At 40.7% G+C, this 19,793-nt stretch overlaps 1 protein-coding gene across 3 annotated transcripts in view; it reads left to right on the top strand.

The window, feature by feature from the left end:
• ksr2 (kinase suppressor of ras 2) overlaps nucleotides 1-19,793 on the top strand; it is a 126,146-nt gene that overhangs the window by 62,971 nt on the left and 43,382 nt on the right. For all 3 annotated transcript variants that reach the window (XM_074671109.1, XM_074671110.1, XM_074671108.1), the window contains one exon: nucleotides 9,415-9,587. In XM_074671109.1, the coding sequence (XP_074527210.1) occupies nucleotides 9,415-9,587 (173 nt within the window). The remainder of the gene's footprint in view (nucleotides 1-9,414; nucleotides 9,588-19,793) is intronic.

The raw sequence follows: 19,793 nt of genomic DNA, 5'->3' as shown, positions 1-19,793 counted from the left end.
TCCCGGTGGGAGACGCTGACAGTTCAAGATGATATAACAAGAGAGAGAAGTAGGAGGAAAGAGTTTATTATCATCCAACCATCTCAACAGGTGATCAGCAGGTGTCGTCATGGAGAGGCATCAAACGACAGTCAGAAACGAGTCATTGTCACGCACGCACACCTTCACACAGGGGTTGACAGACACGACTTTTGTCTCCATGAAACATGATTTTCTAACTCGCTGTTATATTTGGTGGTGACGTCTACAGAGGCAGCGCGGCGGTGTTTCATGTTTGCTGCTATGATTTGCTACAGAGGCTGGAGCTTAAGATAGATCTCCTGACAAACAAAGTTACATTTAGGTCAGCCAATTAGCAAACAAGTGGAAGAGTTGGGTTCACATACTGCAGGCTTCAAACAACACTGTGGACTTGTTGCTTTGGCTCCAGTTGCACAGATACGATTATAGGAGGTGTTGATTCTTTGCTGGGTTAAACCTTAGTTAAGTCAAGAAACACACATTTATTGAATTAATCTCAGGTGTGTTTGCAACTTTGTGATTTGGGGTTATTAATTGTTTTCCATCCACTGGATTAACTCTCATAAAAATGCATCTGCATCAGTGCCCAAAACTCATATTTAAAGATGGAAAGACACTTAATTAGGAACACCTATTCAAGTGCTTCTTATTTCAAATATCTAATCAGCCAACCACATAGTAGCAGCTCTGTGGATTCAGACATGTAGACATGGTAAAGTTGAGGTACTGAAGTTCAGACAGAGCATTAGAATGGAGAAGAAAGGAGAGATTCAAGACTTTGAACGTGGCATGGTTTTTTGGCAGTTATTAGTATTTTACCCAGAGCCATCTCTAGGGTTTTCAGAGATTGGTCCCAAAAAGAATATTATATCAAGTGAGCAGCAGCTCTCTGGTTTCTTGTATATACCAGAGGTCAGAAGGGGACGGATAGACTAGTTGGAGATGGTCGGAAATAACCACTCCAAGGTCTGCAGAAGACCATCTCTGAACACACAACATACCCAACCTTGAAGCAGGCGGGCTACAGGAGCAGAAGACCACACCGGGTGACCCTCCTGTCAGCTAAGAACAGGAAACTGAGGCTTCACTTCACACAGCAACACCAAAACTGGTCTGGATTTCTGTTCCACATTCAGATGGTCAGCTCAGGATTGGGAGTAAACAACATGAAAGCATGGATCCATCCTGTCTTGTATCAACGGTTCAGGCTGCTGCTGCTGGTGTAATGGTGTGGGGGATATTATCTTGGCTCACTTTGGGCCCCTTAGTACCAACTGAGCATGGTTTAAAGTCCACAGCCTACCTGAGTATTGTTGCTGACCATGTCCATCCCTTTATGAGCACAGTGTACCCATCTTCTGATAGAGACTTCCAGTAGGAATGGATACCTTTCACATTTGAAACGATATGGAACCAATGCAACCAAACCTGCCAATCGGTGTCAGTACAATTTTCGGTACTTTTTTGTCTTTATGTGGTAAAAAATTATCAATTTGTTTAATAATAAAATCTCATTCTTTTAGATTAACATATTTTTTTCGTCAATATATAACCATGCAATGCTGTGTGGGAAATTGCCTACTCTTCCAGTCCCTCACTGTCACAAGGATTCTTTTAGGTACCTAAACATGGTACTTTTTGATTTTATGTGAATCAGTACCTGGTACTTTTGACAGAATTCGGTCGGTACCTAACTCGGTACCCATCCCTACTTCCCACAGGATAAGACTCCATGCCACGAAGCTCAAATCATCTAAAACTGGTTTCTTCAACATGATGAAGACTTCCCTGTACTCCGATGGCCTCAACAGCCACTAGATCCAATAGAGCTACTCAGGGATGTGGTGGAACGGGAGATTTTCATCATGGAATTTCAGCCCACAAATCTGCAGCAGCTGTGTGATGATATCAAGCCAATACGGCAGATTTGCAGTGCGTATAAGCAAACAACTTTACTGTCTATGAACTCATTTACGATGATTTTTCATGTGGATACAAGCCTTTCAGCTAATTTTCTCAAGTTTGCTTCTACCTTTGTGATCAAAAAAGAGAAGTTTCTGGGTAACAGTGAATTCCTGGTGGATTAAGTCTGGCATTGGCTCAACTCACTTGCCTCAGGAATGAAAAATCAAAAGGCCCAACCGGGGTATCAAGCAGCCACCTCTTATTCAGCTCAGGCCTGACTCCGTCCGCAGACATCCAAAGGCAAGACAACCAGCTTCGGATGAAACCACTCAAAAGGCTCACGGCAATTCTCTGTCGTAATCATTATTCCCGCCACCTTTACTTCATTTTCCTCCAACTTTATTAAAGCGGCAAAGAGCAGTGGCTGCCAGAGATATTGGTCCACTCTTCTATTTGCATATGGAGCAACGAGGTGCTCTTTGTGCTGGTCCTGTTCGTCCTTCAGAGAGGGAAAGATTGCAGTTGAAATCCTGAGAGTGATTTCCTCTCCAGGATCCATGATGGACACGAGTGTTAATTAGACGGAGTTTGAGTGCTTTGCAGCACCGATGCTCCGTGTGACACTCGGATAGTGACTAACTGAGAGGAAGAAAGCTCTGCAGGATTCATGACTGCTTTCCAGAAATCCTACAGATGTGTCAGAATGTAAAGGTGACGTGTCACCTGAAGGATCTGTGCTCTGATTAAACGAAACTTCTACGTTGAGGTGTCACTTTAATTAACATTGCTGAGAGTGGAAGAGAAGTGGATGTCAAAGGTGTGGGTGGATGAATACGTGTACACGTATGACTCTGTGACAGGTTTTTTTTTTTTTTTTGTACCGTACCAACTGTGTTTTGAAGTAAACGTCTTATCTCCTGAGAATCTAACGCATCTGGTGAACTTGGTGTAAAGCTCTCACTTGTAGTGCTATAAACAGAGGTTTGTTATGCATGGTAATTGCTCATTGAGAAAGACCTTTTCTGGATCAGTTTTAACAGTTCTTAAAGACTCATCAAAGTTAATTCTTTCACATTTAAGGAATAGTTGAGAACTTGTTATGTGTTGCCTTTTTTGTTGTGTGTATTCTGTGTTAATCTGTGTTGAGTTTGTTACTGTATGGACTTTTTTAGATTTTTGTTTAATAGATATTCAGGCTGTCACTTTATCACGTATATTAGATTAATTAATTACACCGCCAATTAATGCCCTATGAAAATGAAAGCATGATTAACTCATTGGCTGCCAGCTATTTTCAGCGTATCTTGAGCGATCTTTAAAGACCCAAATAATGTTGTTTTCTATGACTATGTAAACACCAAAGCTACCTAAGAAGAGTGGACTCTCTTCTTTTTATATCTCTCTTCCTGTTTTTGATAAAAAAAACCCAGACAAAATGTACTTTTTTTGATCGCGTTCATCTCCATCCTTTGATCCTCTCCATGTTCGCTGTTGTCTTGTCTCACAATGGTGCCGCTCTTTCTCTCTGAACTACCCCGACACATCCTCAGTTGGAACGTGAGCTGCCTGAACTTTTCTGACTTGCAGTGGCTCACTTTGTCTCTGTCATCACGCATCTTCTCCTCATATCCATGCTGAGCTCTCATCCAAAGAGCGCACCACTCACCCACAGTAGTGTACAAGCATGATTTTGATTGACAAGCTCCGCCAGACCTTGCCTCCCCCTGCTGAAAAACACAATTTACTTCTTCATGAACATTTTGATATTGGCCAGTTGAAAAAAAATATGGATTTAGGAATCTTCTCTTCTTCATGTATTCATTTGATTAGTCATGCACTACAATTGTCTAATGTCCTAGAATCCAGATTTTTTATTTTGGGACCTTAACATAGATATGACATTATGACATTAAATGCGATTAATTAGATAAATTATTTAAAAATTCAGCTTTTAATTAGATTAATTTTTTAATTGCCTGACAGCATTAATAAATATTTAAAGCTATGGTCCACGATCTGAAACCCAGTCTGGCTGATGAGACACATTTGAAAAACGCAGCCTCACTCACCCCTCCTCTCCGTGTTCCAAGATGCAGCCCACCAGCTCGTATGGCCCTTCTTCACCTCCTAACAACACGCCCCCTCTGACAGAGCAAGAAGCCGGCCGACAGAAAATGTAACAAACAAGACAGTCATCCCCCTTGTAACACACAGTGGTAGCTTTTCAATTGGCGCGATCAAAACCATGAATTAGCCGGCGAAGCAGGTGTGGCGTTGCCACTGCCAGCTGATCAGAGCAGAGCCGACTGTGGGCGAGGCTTTACCTTTCTTGGCCTGTCTTCACCAGCTCAGTTTACAATGCTAAAGATGTGTGGCTAACTTATGCTAAAATCTATTGACAGAGCCGACCCATTCCGACCAGTAGCGTTCAGTCATTAGCAGGCACAGACTTACCAGAGTTATTCACCTGACATCTCCCACTGTGGTAAACAAAGTCATTACCTGTTCAACAGAAACTCAGCTGTCTCGGCATCAGTCTTCAGTCCCAAATCCCTCTGCAGCTTTTTCCACCGCTCGTACATTTCTCCAATATTCAGTCTCTGTTGGCACCTGTATTGCTCATAATTCTTCCTTGCTTCAGCCTTTTCCTTGAAACTTTGTTTTCTTCGCTTCCCTGTGGAGGGTAACAGTAACAGCTTCATGGTTTTGGTCTTCTCCGGCTCCATGACGCTTCGGTAGCTGAGAAGCTAGCTGACGTGAGAGGGGTAGTGGGGAAGGACGAGGTGGGACCATGGGCATGACGGTGAGAAGCGAGGGAGACAGGGGATTGGATGGACTCGCGGACCAATCCGGATTGGTCAACTAGTATGCAGCTTTGCAGCGGATATACTGAATGGATTTTTTTTCGTTCTTTTTGGTCTTTATATTGTGTAGATTGAACCATAGGACCTTAACAGCCCTATAAACGGTGTTATTATGATGTACAAAGCTTCCAAATCGTACACCATAGCTTTAAGTTGGGTCCTCTATTTTTGTGTGTCCTCAACTTGTAACCAGTGGTGTGCACAAACTTTTTGAATGATGGGGGAAAAGAAAAAGAAAACTTAGTGCCACTGTAGAGAGTGTGTTTTCAAGGGCACTTGAGCATGTGCTTTAGCCTCCCAAAATGGCAGTTAGTCAATTTGTAACCAGCCAAGGGGGCGACATAGTGTTTTTTCCACTCAAGTGGGCACTTGAAGACGTGTTTTCCAACACGTGTTTTGGGCGATGAGAATGTCATGACATTTATTTTTGTTGGTTAGAAAAGTTGGGACTTCTTTTTCTTCTTCAGTGCTCACAAACAGTAGTTTTTGGATGTGATTTTGAGCCCATGCAGTGATTTTCACTACAGAGTCGTGTCTGTTTTCTAATGCACAGCCACCTGAAGGCTTAAACAACTTTACATTGAGTTCCTCAACAAGTAATTCTGCCTGAGTATACTGAAACATTGATAAACAGGAATAGAAAGTCTGAATAAGTAATCAGTCTTATGTAGGTGATACTGTGTGATATAAATGTCTGAACTCCGTATCAAACTGGGAATAAAAAAACTTTGTTGCTTCTGTTTACTTAACTTCGGAAGACCTGGCGGGATAAAAGACTCCAAATTGCTCCTTGAAATGTGACACAAACATTCGATGATTTCCATCTGTGAGACGTGTCGTGACTCGACTACATCAAAAGATAACTCTTCTATTCACACCTTCGCTGATTCCTCCTGACACTTGACAAGTCACCCGCCTCCTTTCCCCTCTGTCTATCTGTATCGTGAATTCTTAAAGTTCCTCTTTCTTTGAACTTCTTATGAGCTGAGCAGAAGAAGCGATCTGAAAAGATGATTTAACAACTGTGAAGTTCATTACCCCCACCCCTCCCTCTAACATGTTCTTCTTCACCGACAGCCGTTTTCTGAACCAAAACTGGGAATCCTCTCCCTTCTTTTTTCATTCATTTTCACTTCTCCCTGACTGAACATTTACAAATCATTTGGGGAGTAGATAAAGGCGTGTATACAGCGAGATGAATGCTTTAATTTAGATTCAGATGGCATAAAGTGGGCTCATCGGAATAGCTGACAAAAGCTCTATGACGGAGAAGTGATAACCTGCGGGCTGCTTCCTTATTGCAGGAGATGGAGAGAAGTGCTGGGCTGGTTTTGCTGGGGCTAATTGCGTGACTCGGTTTGGGAAGTGAGAGATTGACATGGGAGGACAAAAAATCTCAGGGGATTAAATACTTAATGAGTGTTACTTGTGAAAAAGTCAGAAGCCACAGTTTGTGCTTTTTAATGTCTGTTATTGATGATAATGATGTTTTGTCTTTTGAGATTGTCCTTACCTGTATCTAATTCAGAGCCATTATGGCCTTTAGAAGTATTCAGTTCATTTTTTGGTGCTTCTACAATCCGGTAACTATGAGCCATTCCCTGACAGTTTCACCTCTTGCAATGACAGCCCACTGTCCCAGTCCACCAACACTAATCGGTTACAGACATCTGGCCATAATGGTTCTGTGTATAAAGTGGACACCTGAGAAACTCCTTTTTTTTTTTTTTTGCGTGGCCACTATCGATTCATTTTTCCCAAGCCTGATGTTGCAACATACATTTAAGGAGGGGGCTTTCTGTTTTTCCATATCTTAAGCATCCCTGAGTCTGCCTGAAAAACACTCAAAGCTGCCCAGTCAAAAAATGATACAAGATCTTGACGAGATCTCCAAGAGGGGTCCATGACACTCTTTGAGAGAGCCTGTTTACACAAAAATGGTTTTAGGATGAAACGCCAAAGTATTGTTGCATTTTGGCCTCTGGTTTACATGGAAACAGTGTTTCAGCCAACCTAAAATGCAAACTTTTGAAAATGGCTTCCCAAGTGGATTTTTTTCTGAAACGCTGCAGCCACCTCTGCCCAGGGGCGAAAATCGCTTTGCATTGTTGGGGGGGGGGGGGGGGGGGGGGGGGGGGGGCAATACACAGTAAAATTTTAGAGATTAATTTCTGTGGGGGGACATAAAAATAAATGCTATATTTTTGCTGTGTTGTTTTATATTGTGATATGAAACAGTGACTAGTCCCAACTATGGATAATCAGCCTAGATTTAATTTTCCTTTAAGTCATGAAAAGTGTTTTGGCATGAATGTGGAAGCAACACGTCCACAACACTTAAGAACTCAATATCCAGTATGTTATATCCAAATCAATGAAAAAGTGTTGATTTTAATTGGAGAAACAGGGTGTAAATTAAGAGTCAGAATGTAATTAGCAACTGGATCTGTTCAACATCTAAGTCAAAGTCATCACTATTTTATTTTTAAATCAATAAATCTAAAATAGAACGTATAAGAATCAAATCAATAATGGCCTACATCAATGAATTCATAAATCTGGACAATATCTCACCAGAGGTGTCTTATATAGTTTAATATTTGTGTCATAAATGAGAGGATGAAGATGTCAGCATGTCACCTGTCTTATCCAACCGTCACAGCCTTTTGCATCACAGAGGAGAGGCTGTTCGCCAGCCAGCAGCAAAGGGAGTGATCATTAACTTATAAATTGTTCAGTGTTTTAATACACTTAATTACGATCCTTGGATCAAACAGTGTGTTTTAAGTAGCATGACTTGTATTATACAATTAGAAAAAACATTACTATTTAAAGATTGATTACAACTAGATTTTTTGGGGGGACAACTTTATTGAAGGAGGGGAACATGACCCCTGCGTCCCCCCAAGGATTTGCGCCTATGCTTATGCCATGTAAACAGCAAGCCAGAGTTTTCAGTAGACACGCTGTCACACATTGTTTCGTGCATGTGCATCCAACAGTACAACAATACTCTTTTTACAATCATCATGGACTACCTTGTTGTGCTTGTGCTGCTCATTTTGCAGAATCTGCTGACTGTCTTTCTACAAAACGAGCATTTGTTGCTCCACTTCTGCTCTTAGCCTTCACCAATACTGCAGATGATTGGTCCAAAGCTGCTTATGGACAAGACAGTTACAGCACCAACTACAGGCCTCAGCATTTCTGTTTAAACGCAGATTTTTTTTTCTCTGCGTTTTTTCATTTTGTCGTGAAACCTTGTGTAAATGGGGCCTTAAACATCAAGGTCTGCCCATAGCTCTGCCTCTGACAGACCTCTTAAGGGCTGGCCAATCAGAACGAAAGGGGGTTGGCGGAATGGAGAGCCTTGAAGAGACAGCAACTACGACAGAGCCTGAAATAAAGGTTAACTCAAACACCAGAGTGAGAAAAATTAGATTTTTTTTGTGCCGTTAATAAACACTTTATGGGGGCACCCTAGGGACAGCAGAAAGCTTAAACAAAATGAACATACCACCAATTAATTCTTGTGTATGTCATATGCTCCAAAAACATGTCTGCATGTTTCTTCTTCTCTTCACAGAGTCTCTGTTTTGCATCTTTCTGCCTCTCACTGTCTTAGCCCTGTCAGTCAGGCATCGGTTTTATATAGACTTCAGAATTCTGATGTTGTCGCCCAACTTTGGAAACACATTCAGGGCTGTCAACACTTTTCTACACGTTACTTGACTTGTGCGAAGCCTGAGGACTCGATGTTGTTCCTTTGGTTTAAAGGGATGTTTATTTCTGTTTCTCAGCAGGATAATCTGTTTGGATGCACACCTGAGTGAGTCTGCGTGTGTGTGTGTTTTGATTTGTTTTTCTTCCTGCAAGGAGCTTGAATCATATGACAAAATCCTGAACTTAAGTTCGATATCAGGTAAATATTAGATATTTGTCTTTGTATTTGTAAACTTACAGGCTTGTTTGTTGAGATACAAAGACAAAAATTGAAAAAATAAAAAACCTAAGTTTTGGATTTGGATTTATGAGTGAAACATTTAGAGAACAGAGATTTTTAAGTTTAGAGAAAGTGAAAAAAGACACAAACTTTCAAGATTTTGCTACAGAGAACAGAAAACAAACCAACCGCGTCATAACCTTTGCAGATGAACGCTTCCCAAAGTTATCTAATGCTGATGTTATTGTATCTGATTTTTCTTGGTACGCATTTCTCGCTTCTTCTCTCATCTTGATTTATCCACTAGATTGACTTTCATAGCTTTCTGTGAGTCTGCGAGAGCCGCACTCAGCTGTGGGGTATACAGCGCAGTACAGTTTGTGTAGGTGGAGAATAATAATGATTGTTACTGGTATGAGCAGGAAGTTTTTTCATTAAAAGCTGGAGTCACATCACTCATTCAGAATGCAACATATCTTGCGTCCGCTTTGCATTATGATCTATGCTTATGGACTGCAGTGGGTGGATGAATTATTCTTCTGCCGCGTGGTTTTGACAGAAGTTTTCGCAACTTGTTTTAAGTACATCTGAAGTCATGCAGTTAATGTTTTTTAGGTTTATCTTTTAAGATCAAACTGCAAGACCTCTCATGTTTTTCTCCTCTTGTCTTGTTTCCCTCAGAGCCAAGAAGAAGACCAAGCCCTTGAACCTTAAGATCCACAGCAGCGTGGGCAGCTGTGAGAATCTGCCCACGCAGCGCTCGCCCCTGCACACCGAACGATCCCTGCGATCCTTCTTCTTCCCCTCCTTCATCCCCTCCACACCTCCCGTCCACGCTGAAACACCCTCTGCAAGTAAGGCCGCTCTTCTTTTTTTAATCAGTTCACACTCAGGCTTTTATGAAGTGGGATTTTTTAATGCCTTAATATATTTCTGTTTCATTATTGGACTGCTGCTTATTTAGTTCCCGGGCAAAGGCTCATTTCTACTGCTCCGGTCAGAAAGTTTGGTGCACCCTGCGGCTGAAAATTAAAATGGGTTGTTTTATTCAACCAAAATCCTTCTCTTTTAAGAAAAATGAGCTTAAAATGTTGAAAATTATTCAAACTTCCTCACTTTTGGCCTAAAATGTCCAACAGATGCTTCACCTCTTGTTGAACTTTCTGGCGCTCTTCCTTTTGCACTCAAACTCGTTATCCTAATCCCGCTCGTTAAGAATATACTTAAACACAGCTCTGTTGGAAAATGCAACAAAGGAACAATCAGGCTGTGCCATAATGACCGGAGGTGGTGTGTCACTGCACATTAGCAGCCTTATTGGCTGATGCATTATGGGCATTCTGCGGAAGCCATTAGACTGAGGAGGAGACGGGTGATGGAGGTAGTGTCAGGGAGAGGAGTGATGGATGGCGGACGCTCAGTGTTGTGAATAGTTGTAGGCCTTGACAAACAGGAATGTGGGGCACAGATGTGTGAATAAGTTGCTGAAGACATGGCGTGGAATAATCACAGAGTGAACGCACGACGGGATGGAACTGGGACTGAAATTATAGTGACAGTGTTTGGATTACACAGAATATTTATCTGAGAAAAATAGTTATATTTACTATTTTTGTTTTTAAAATGATGAAGGTCCAGCATCATTTACTGACATATTCATTTACCATGAAAGAAACGTAAAGCTGCTCTGTTTGTTAACTATTTCTTTAGCTAATTTCTGGCGTCAAACCTCCTTGTTCCATCATCACAGACTGATGAAATCAAACCTCACCTGTCCCTCAGGTGTGTCTTAATACCAGATGATCAGTGGTCAGTTTTCTGCAGTGTTACATGCTGCGTAAACATCAGCAAACTCTGCTTCTGACTGAGGAAAATGTTCTCCACTAGGGGGCGATATGGAGAAAATATGTCAGGATGTTTTTATGGCAAGATCAGGATCTGGATGTTAGCAGGATTATTTTTCAAATTAAGACTATTTTGACCCCAAACAAAATTTTAAGTAGAGCTGGGATGAAATGCTATTCTTGCAATTTGATTTAAAGTGTGATTCTTCAATATTTACGATTTTTGCAATTTCACTCTGCTTTTTTAAAACAAGACCATGTGAAGAAGTTAAATAATGTTGGTGATGTCTACAGACTATATCAGGAGCTGTATTTTCCCATAAAATGCACATCATGTGATTCAGAGAGAAACATTTAAACCCCTGCTGGAGAAAAGTGGTAAATTTTTTCCAATCCAATTTGTTAACAAAGACTGGAATGAAGAATAAGAGCTTTAAAAATAAGGAAAAAAAAGTTGAAAAAAAAAAATAGATATTGTGCAACAAAAAATCTGATATATTGATTTTCAATTTTTTTCTCCCACCCCTAATTTCTAGACCCAAATATTTCTGATCCGGCTTTCTGAACAATCTTTCTGCACCAATTTTTGTCTGCAACATTTCACAATGTTGATTTCATCTTATGTCCCCTAATGTGTTTTTTGCACTTTTACATTTTCACATCCTGATAAATTCATTCATTTAAAGATGTCAGCTGTAAGAGTTTTTGAGTTTCTGCAGAATAAACAGAGCTTTGTCTTTATTCAAGTAGCCTATGCTCAGTGTAAATGTCATATAATTTAGAATATGTTCGATATCATAGCCATAATTAATTAACATTGAACATTTCTGCTCATGCTGAAGTAGATCCTGATAGATGACTGAAGTATAACGAGGAGAAGCTTGGGTCTAATTATAACGATGAATGAATAATTTTGAAGTACATAAAAACAGATTTGACATTTGATCACAAAGCTGTAAACAATGATCTCAGCCTCACAGTCAGTCACAATGAGGCCATCTCCCATGTCTTCATATTTGTGTGTGTGTACTGGAGACCAACTGAGACAGAGCATCCGTGCAAAGTATTGCCTGAAGCTACAGCAAGGATACAGCTCCTTACATAGATGGGGAGTTTGTAAGGACCTGGAGAAGGTACATGTTGCTGTTTTTATCCTGCTGTACTGTAGAAAGCTAGATGGACACAGCTTGGTGTGGAAATCTGCCTCTTAACCTGAAATAAACCTTCAGTTGAAGTCAGAGTCAGCTCTGTGTTCTGTCCTCTTCTCTTCTTGGCTTTACTGATTTTAAGATCAGATTTGATTATTTTGGTGTTTATTGAAGTCATCAGGAGTACACAAATTGTTTAGTTGCTGAGTCGACTAAACAATTAAACACAGTCCCCCTCACGAGTTGGCAGCAGAATTAAGAATTAGTTTCACTTGTCTTAATAACTTGATCAACGCGACTACCTGGATGTAAACAAGCACAGATAACAGATGGTATCTTGTAATGCTGCACAGTTTACGTAAACTTCAAACGTATCAGAATAATGATAATTTCATTTTTTGGGATTGCTAATTAGCACAGTAATCATTTAATAATATACTGTAGTTTAACTTTGTAATAAAATATCTCCCTATTAATTGTAATTTAATCTTCCTCTTATTATTTCTTCCGCCAAGGAGGTAATGTTTTTCAGGAGGGTTTGTCTGTCCGTTTGTTTTTCTGTGAACGACATAACTCAAAAATTTAAATGCAGATCTTGATGGAATTTTCAGGAAATGTTCAAAATGCAATAAGTAAGAAGTGATCAAATTTTGGAGGTGATTCGGATCACCATCTGGATCCAGGACTTTTTCAAAGGATTCTTTATCATTGTGAGATAGGGCCGGTTCACCATATGTGTATATAACTCCACCGTAAATGGTCGGATTGCCTTGGAAATATTCTGGATACTAAGATCCGGACTATGAAATATTTACTGGGTCATCATAATTTTCAACACTGTCAGGTAACAAATTATCGTAGAAACCTGCAACTAACACCAAACTGTAGCAGACAGTCTGCTGAGAGGGAGTATAACATTAAAGTCAGACTAAAGTGTATGCTTGGCGTGGAGGTCTGCGCTCTCTGAGTGCTTTACTAGTTTACAGAGAAACCTGGTTAACTGTGGTTGATACCGAAACACATTTAATATTTTGCAGCAACAGACATCACTGGTGTTTCAGTCTAATGTGTGACCCTGTTAACTGGTGGCTGTCAGTGACAATCACTGACATGTTCTGCTGAAGGTCTCCAGTTAGCCTGGTCACGCTTTACTCCAAACACTGGTTGCTCTGTAACGGCCACGATCCTGTCAGTGTTCGTAGAACTTGGATCTGTGGTTGGGTAATGTTTTTGACAACGGACCACGGAACAACCAGACATTTTTAAATAATGCTAATGAATGGAGCTAAACTACACATATATTCTATATCCTGGGTATTCTTCTTTGGAAAAAGTAGGAATTTAGTTGCTTTTTTTCCACGTTCCTGTGACATTCCTGTCAACATCTACACTCATAAAAACCACCTCTGTCCATCCACCTTAGAAGTGGTGTCTCAAGTATGTGCAACATTTTCTTAAATACCAGTTATTCTGATGAGAACTTTGCTTATCCATGTCGTCGTATCTGATGTAAAGGTGTAAATCAAAAGCAAAGCGACATTTTCAAGTCTGTTTTCTTCCTTTAACATCTGCTGCACTGAATTTTACCTCTAGGGGGAAAGGGGATGATATATGTCTTTTCTCTGTTTATTTTAATGCATGGTTTAAAGACGAAGTCGACACAATTACTGTTATTTTTGTCGTAGCTTGACAGTTTATCTCCAGGCACATATCTTGTAATTTTTTGATCCCTTGAGGCTTTTCCCACTCTCTAACCTTTCCATTTCAGAAAAACTGAATTTATGTATCTAAAGGCTCAGGAAAAGAGATATAAACGTGGTCAAAAGTCAAACACCTGATCACCGACTGCAGGTTTCCTGTCTGTTTTAAGCTCCTCATCATCCTCAAGGGTCTCCAGCTCCTATTCTAGGACAGGTGTTGGTTTGTTTGTGAGATCATGTGGACAAAGCGGGTTGTGTGCTCCCGTTAAGCCAGGCTAAACATCCGTCCTGGGGTCTATGTCTGGGATTACGGTATCGCTGCCATCTCATACGTCAGGACCCTCCAGCCACCAGCCGTATCACTCATCCCTGAAGTCGTCTGAGTGAAAACACACTGAGAGGAACAACAAGGCTAAGGCTGAGGAACCAAACATGTCTGCTCAGGATGAGTCAGAGCCCGGGCTCGGCTGAAACGTCAGTGTCTCTTATGAGTTTAGTTGTCTCTCTGTGTGTCAGCTGTGATACTGTTAGATACAGTTAGGTAACATTAAGCTTCAGATGAGTGTATTTTTACATCAGAGCACACATTAAATGAGCCAAAAGTGAGTGGACGCTCGAAACTGTTTGCCAAAGAAAACTTTATACCATCAGTTCAACCCTCTGGGACTTTTATATCTCTGAATATTTACTCCTGTTTGATTTTCTTTAAAAATACCAGAGCTCACTGTCTGGGGCTGTGTGCCTGAACCTGGAAAATGTCCACTTTGGTGATTTGTTGCAATGACTAACTGCTAAGCTTTTCTCAGGAGGACAACTTTAGACTATTTATCAAGTGCGGAAATACCCAACAGACACTGTTTGCAAAAAGATCTTGAACACATGAGTTGAAACTGTATGAAATTGAAGTCATAGCAAGTTGAATAGCATAGATGTGCCGGTAATTGTTTATAAAGCTATTTGAGTGAAGCACTATACACAGTATCAGGCCTCTAAACTAAAAGATGCCATAAGGAGGATCTGGTTTAATTGGACTGAACAAATTTTCTTTGTTCAACTTAACTTTTTATTGGATACAACGCATTGAGATAAGGTATTTATCAGTGCAGCTACGCTGCGCTTTTGTCTGAAACTTGACGGCAAGCAAACGATAAAAGTTTAGACCGAACATCAGAAGCCAGCTATATTGTGCTCATAGCAGCCCGATGCTACAATGTATCCGTACATTAACGTGACAACAAGCAAACTGTCAGTTCGTACAGTGGTTAAGTAGCCCAACGTAACCTCACTCTTCATTTTATTGATAGACTCTCAAGTTTGAACAGACCACTGCAGAATAACTGCTGACTGTGGGTTGGAATGAACATTAGCACAAACAGTTTAGCCCTTTTAGCCTTTAGCTTGGGCTGTATCTCTCTCCTGTTTCTCTTTCTTCTGCTCTTCTGTCCTTTATCTGTCTGACAGTTTGGCTCCTGTGTCCACCAGCACTACAAAATTAATCACAGAAATTTCAGCAGAGAAAAACTCAGATCTCTCATCTCACAACTAAACTTCATCAGCCGGCGAGGTGTTGTCATAGAGACTTGGATGTGTCGTAAATCAATTCGGTCCTGCTTGATCCGATCTGGAAGCTAAGAAGTAGTAATTTGAAAAAACCTACCCTGGCTCTGATAATCTCATTTCAAAGTGTGGATTATGACATATATTTGGAAGGGAGACTTTTTCAAGCCAAACCAAACCAAAAAAAGCCGTTTTCAAAGCAGAAATTAATGTATTTACAGCCTGGTTCAAAAAACGTCTCCTGTCTGAGTCACTAATTTCACCATCAGCACACACTGTACTAACCTTGCAGAGCAGATGGACCTGCCTGATTCAGTTTCTGAACTCCTGCAGGTCCATCTTGCCAGGCTCCAATGACCAACGATTTCACTCAGCTAAATTCTGACCGGCCCAATCAGGGAAGAGAGGCGGGAGCTGTGGGAGCAGACGTGACGTCAGCCGACTTTCATACTTGTCAGCGTTCCTTTGATTCTTAAGTTAAATTTATAAAAACAGAAGCTGTCGTCTAACGTCTTTTTCACAGCTGTTTCTCGTGATTCAGTTGTTGTTCATCTATTGTTTCTTAGAAGCATTGGCTCAGATAAGCTACGTCATACCGTGGTTTGATGTGGATTGGTCCGTGGTGAGTGTGTCAATCAGAACGGTTGTCCAATTACCAGCTGCAGATTTTTTTTGAAGTCCGGCCTCTGAAAACAAATCAGAAGAGCTGCTACCCAGATGGACTAGTGAAATATTTCCGTGGCGGATATATGAAACTGTTTGTCTGTCGTGTCAGGTTAACACTGTACGGGAGGTGAATTTTTAGTCCAACTCAGCAGTTTAGTGGATATTAAGACTGTGAGCTCACCCAATCAGAGGTACAGCTCAGGTCATGTGACTGACGGGCGCCCTATAGCTGTACGCGAAGCCCTTGCCACTTCCAATTTGGCCGCGAGAGCTGATCTGCTTCATTTTATGTTTCAGAACAGATGGGTGACGTCGGGGAGACTACATCCATTAATTATACAATCTATGCACTTAAGCTATACACACAGGGTTAAATATGTGCTTTGACTGCAAAGCCTCCAAATTTTTCAGATGTTTGTTTGTTTGTCTCGTCCAGGGCAGGTCAGCCCAGAGCATGTGAGGGCAGCACAGAACGAGCAGAGTGGAGACGCTAACTTGGTTGAGCGCTGAGCGGTAATGGGCAGGGAGCGACGGAGGCAGGCACCTCGGATAGCAAGGGGTGGAAATCCTCACCACTCCAACCCCTCACATGCTCTGGTCACATCTAGACCACAATACTGTAGAGTTTGGTCTGCAAAAGCAAAAGATATCCTAATTTACGTAGCGTTCAGCTTTTTGTAAGCACAAATTAATAGATGATTGCTTACATCACTGGTTATTTATGTGCCTAACTGTGGTTTGAATATGATTCTGAGTGCCCTTTCTTCATGTTTCTACCTGGGTGTTGGATAAAATCTTCATCTTAAACCAAACAGTAGTGACAAAAAGGCCCCAAACAGCTTCTTGTAGGGTTGAAGCAAAAGTCATAAGAGTTACTAAACTATTAGGTAAAGGTATGTTTAGTTGTTGACCTAGCACAGCCACTTTCATGTTTATTTCATTGCATGTTTCACCTCATGTTTATGCAAAGGCAAGAGAGGCTGTGATAAATTAATTCAGCCAGCAAAGATCCTACCAATGTTTGTTTTTGTGTGTGTGTGAGCCCTCGAGGTCGACTTCAACAATAAATATTCAGTTTGAGTTTTTGTGCAGTGTGCCAGGTGTTGTGATAACCCATTGTTTGTTGCATGTGAAAAGTTATGGTGGCCACAGAGGGACACTCTTTACAAAACAGCTCACCTGTACTGCCTCGGGCTGTTTGAGCTCACACACTCACACACACAGCAGCCAGATGCCTTAACTTGTGATGATGCCCTGTGTCCACTTGAAGCTCCAGTACTTGCCCTCGGACTCCACCAACACACACACACACTCACACACACACACTCGCTGAAACTAATGTGTGTTTGAGAGAGGCAAAAGCAAGTGAGAGCAAGTGTGGGAGTCTGTGAGTGTGTGCTTGTGGATATAAATGGCCTAAATGTTCCTCACCACTTTGTGCACAACTCACTGTTTATTTCTGCGCGTCTCAGTGACGTCACCTGTTCACCCTAACCTCGCATAGTTGCTTCGTGGTTGCGTCACAGATCTCTTAGCAACCAAGCATGGCACCACAAAGGAGGTCCCTCTGAGAATTGGCAAATAAATAACAGCTACAAATACGAGCTAAATTTAAAACAGGGTGAGGCAAAGGAGCTACCGGGAGGAATGGCTGGGGTTGGTTCATAACACACTAAAAACATTCACAATTTAACTTTTTAAACAAAATTTAAGGCCTTAAAAAGAAACTGTGCTCTTAAATGCCCCACTTAATGTGACTCTCATACCTTGATGAATCTCCTTTATTGTGTTTTGTTTTTGCTCAGTCAAAGAGGGCGACCTATCCAACACAAGGACCAGGATCAGTAACAAAATTGTGTTTTGACCTTTTACCCGCTCATTTATCTTTTCCTCTCAGGTCAGAAAAACAGTTTTCCTGTTGGTGTATGTTTTTCAGGGAGACCTAATTGACTCACTCTCTGGTGCAGAGCCTTCACTTCAAACTCTACACTCGCTCACAGTAATGAAACCCCGCAGAGGAGGTCATAAACAGCAGTCAATAAGGAGATGTACCGCTCAATGGTTGCTATGTTGGTACTAAAGAAAGTAGGGCAAGCGTTTGGAAATGGTGACACGGATCAAAAAGAGTTTTACGGAGAAATTTACTAAATTTACTATTTTTAACACTGATGCTGCTTTTGTGAGAACATCTCAAATATCACTGAGTTTTAGTCTGTAAATTGAGTTAAAGTTGCTAATCTGTTTTGTTAATCTGATGAAAATCACTCGCTAGCAGTGAAAAATACAGAATTTAACATCATTAAAGTTCCCATAATGTGTCATTACCTTTTTTTAAAAAAACAAACTGCTGTAGAAGATTGCTTGGTAATTTTATGTCATACACTTGGTTTGTTGATACATTTACACAGCATTTTCCTCTAAATTTAGCTCAAGGTGAACAATTAAAAAAAGCAAAAATTTTGTCATCTTTATTTTTGAATTTTAAGTGTTTTAAGTAAGTTTGAAGATTTGAGGGGGAGCTGACAATGAATAACACATAACACTTAAAAAAAATGTAGGTTTGTAATTTCTTAGCTTACAAAACAGTAGCCAGGAAGAGACTTAAAGAGGGGGTATCTTCCTTTTTTTAAGTCTTAATTCTGTCTCTCTGGTGCCCCAGTAGTAGCTGTACATGATTTACAATAGTGATGGGTGATTACTGGCATCGGTATCTGGTATAAGGGTGATATCAGCCTTTTTTCAAGGTATCGGTACTCGTGAAGGCTGCTTATACCAGCAGCTGATACTCAAGGCAAAAAAAATCTTAGGTCCTCCTCGCCAGTAGTTGGCACCATGGAAAATATGCGTCAGGTCCCGTTCAGACAACATGAATGAACCAGGGAGAGTTAACAGTTGAAGTGATTTATTTTGCAGTTTCATTTAAAAAATACTTAAACTCTGACAATTTTATTTACCACTTTTGTTGATTTATTTAAAAAAAAAAAGAGTTGTTTGTGTTTTATTTTGGACTTGCTGGCAGAGGGACTGTGCTTTCTTTGATCAAAATGTATCAAAATATTTATGTATCAAAAGTACTAGTAGTGTCAGTACTGGTATAGATAAATACCCAAGAGGGAATACTACTACTGGTATGGGTCTAAAAAAATCATGGTATCGAACATCCCTAATTTACAACTTTAAAAAAAACAAACAAACCTATTTTCCCTATTTTCTCTCACTGTCTCTTTAAGGCTCCCCACTCCAAAAACGAACTTCCCTCTGATTGGCCAGCCCTCAAGAGTGGTCTGTAAGTCTGTAAAAGGCAGAGCTCAAGGCAGAACTTGATGGTTAAGGCTAGACTCTCCAAGAGAGTCATGGAGCTGTTAGGAGATCTTTATGCGATGACCTCATTATTTCAGCAAGTCTCAGGAAGATCTTGTGCTATTTTTAAAACGGGCCATCATAATTAGTTGACAGACCTATTCAGGGATTTCTACAACATGTGAACATGTACCAGTGTGTAAATCTGTACACGTTTAGTCTGAACATCCAGGACTGCTACTTTATATCTGTATTCAAATATCAGGAAACATAATACCCCCTCTTTAATATAACGATGAGCTGTTGTCTGATACTGGCTAGTGGACACATATGGTTAAGAGAAAAGTTGTTCAGAGCTAGTATAAAACCTCCTCTGGCACTTGATTTATGAAACATTAAATTCAAAGAGTGGACTGTTCTGAATGCTTGGAGCAGGGTATGATATTTAAACTTTAACTCATTTTTTTAAAGTATTTTCTTCATTTATATAACTTAAAACCAGAAATACAGAAGAACAGATTTGAGCTTCCCATCCTGGGTATGATGTCATAGGAAAATGGCCGCTGTTTGACCATGGTCAATTGACTGCTGCATGCATGTTGAGTTTCCCATCTGTCACCATGCTTTCAGGCCTCATTTGGGATCTCTGTCCCGCCAGTGTTAAAGGAAGAACACAACACAGAGAGGGCATGCTGCAGTGAAGTTAAAGTCGAACAGGACAGAAATTTGTGTTTCTATGTGAACAATTATCTGTCCGTTGTCTGTGTTGTCAAAGAGCTGTGGACCTCTGATTTAACTGCCTGAGGGTGTTGCGTCTCCCAAGCGTCATTTCTTAGCCTAACCAC

This window comes from Halichoeres trimaculatus, unplaced genomic scaffold (genome assembly GCF_033239565.1).
Source record: "Halichoeres trimaculatus isolate MK-OKI-2021-1 unplaced genomic scaffold, fHalTri1.1 fHalTri1_scaffold_5, whole genome shotgun sequence".
NCBI lineage: Eukaryota > Metazoa > Chordata > Actinopteri > Labriformes > Labridae > Halichoeres > Halichoeres trimaculatus.
This window is presented reverse-complemented; position numbering and strand designations above follow the sequence as displayed.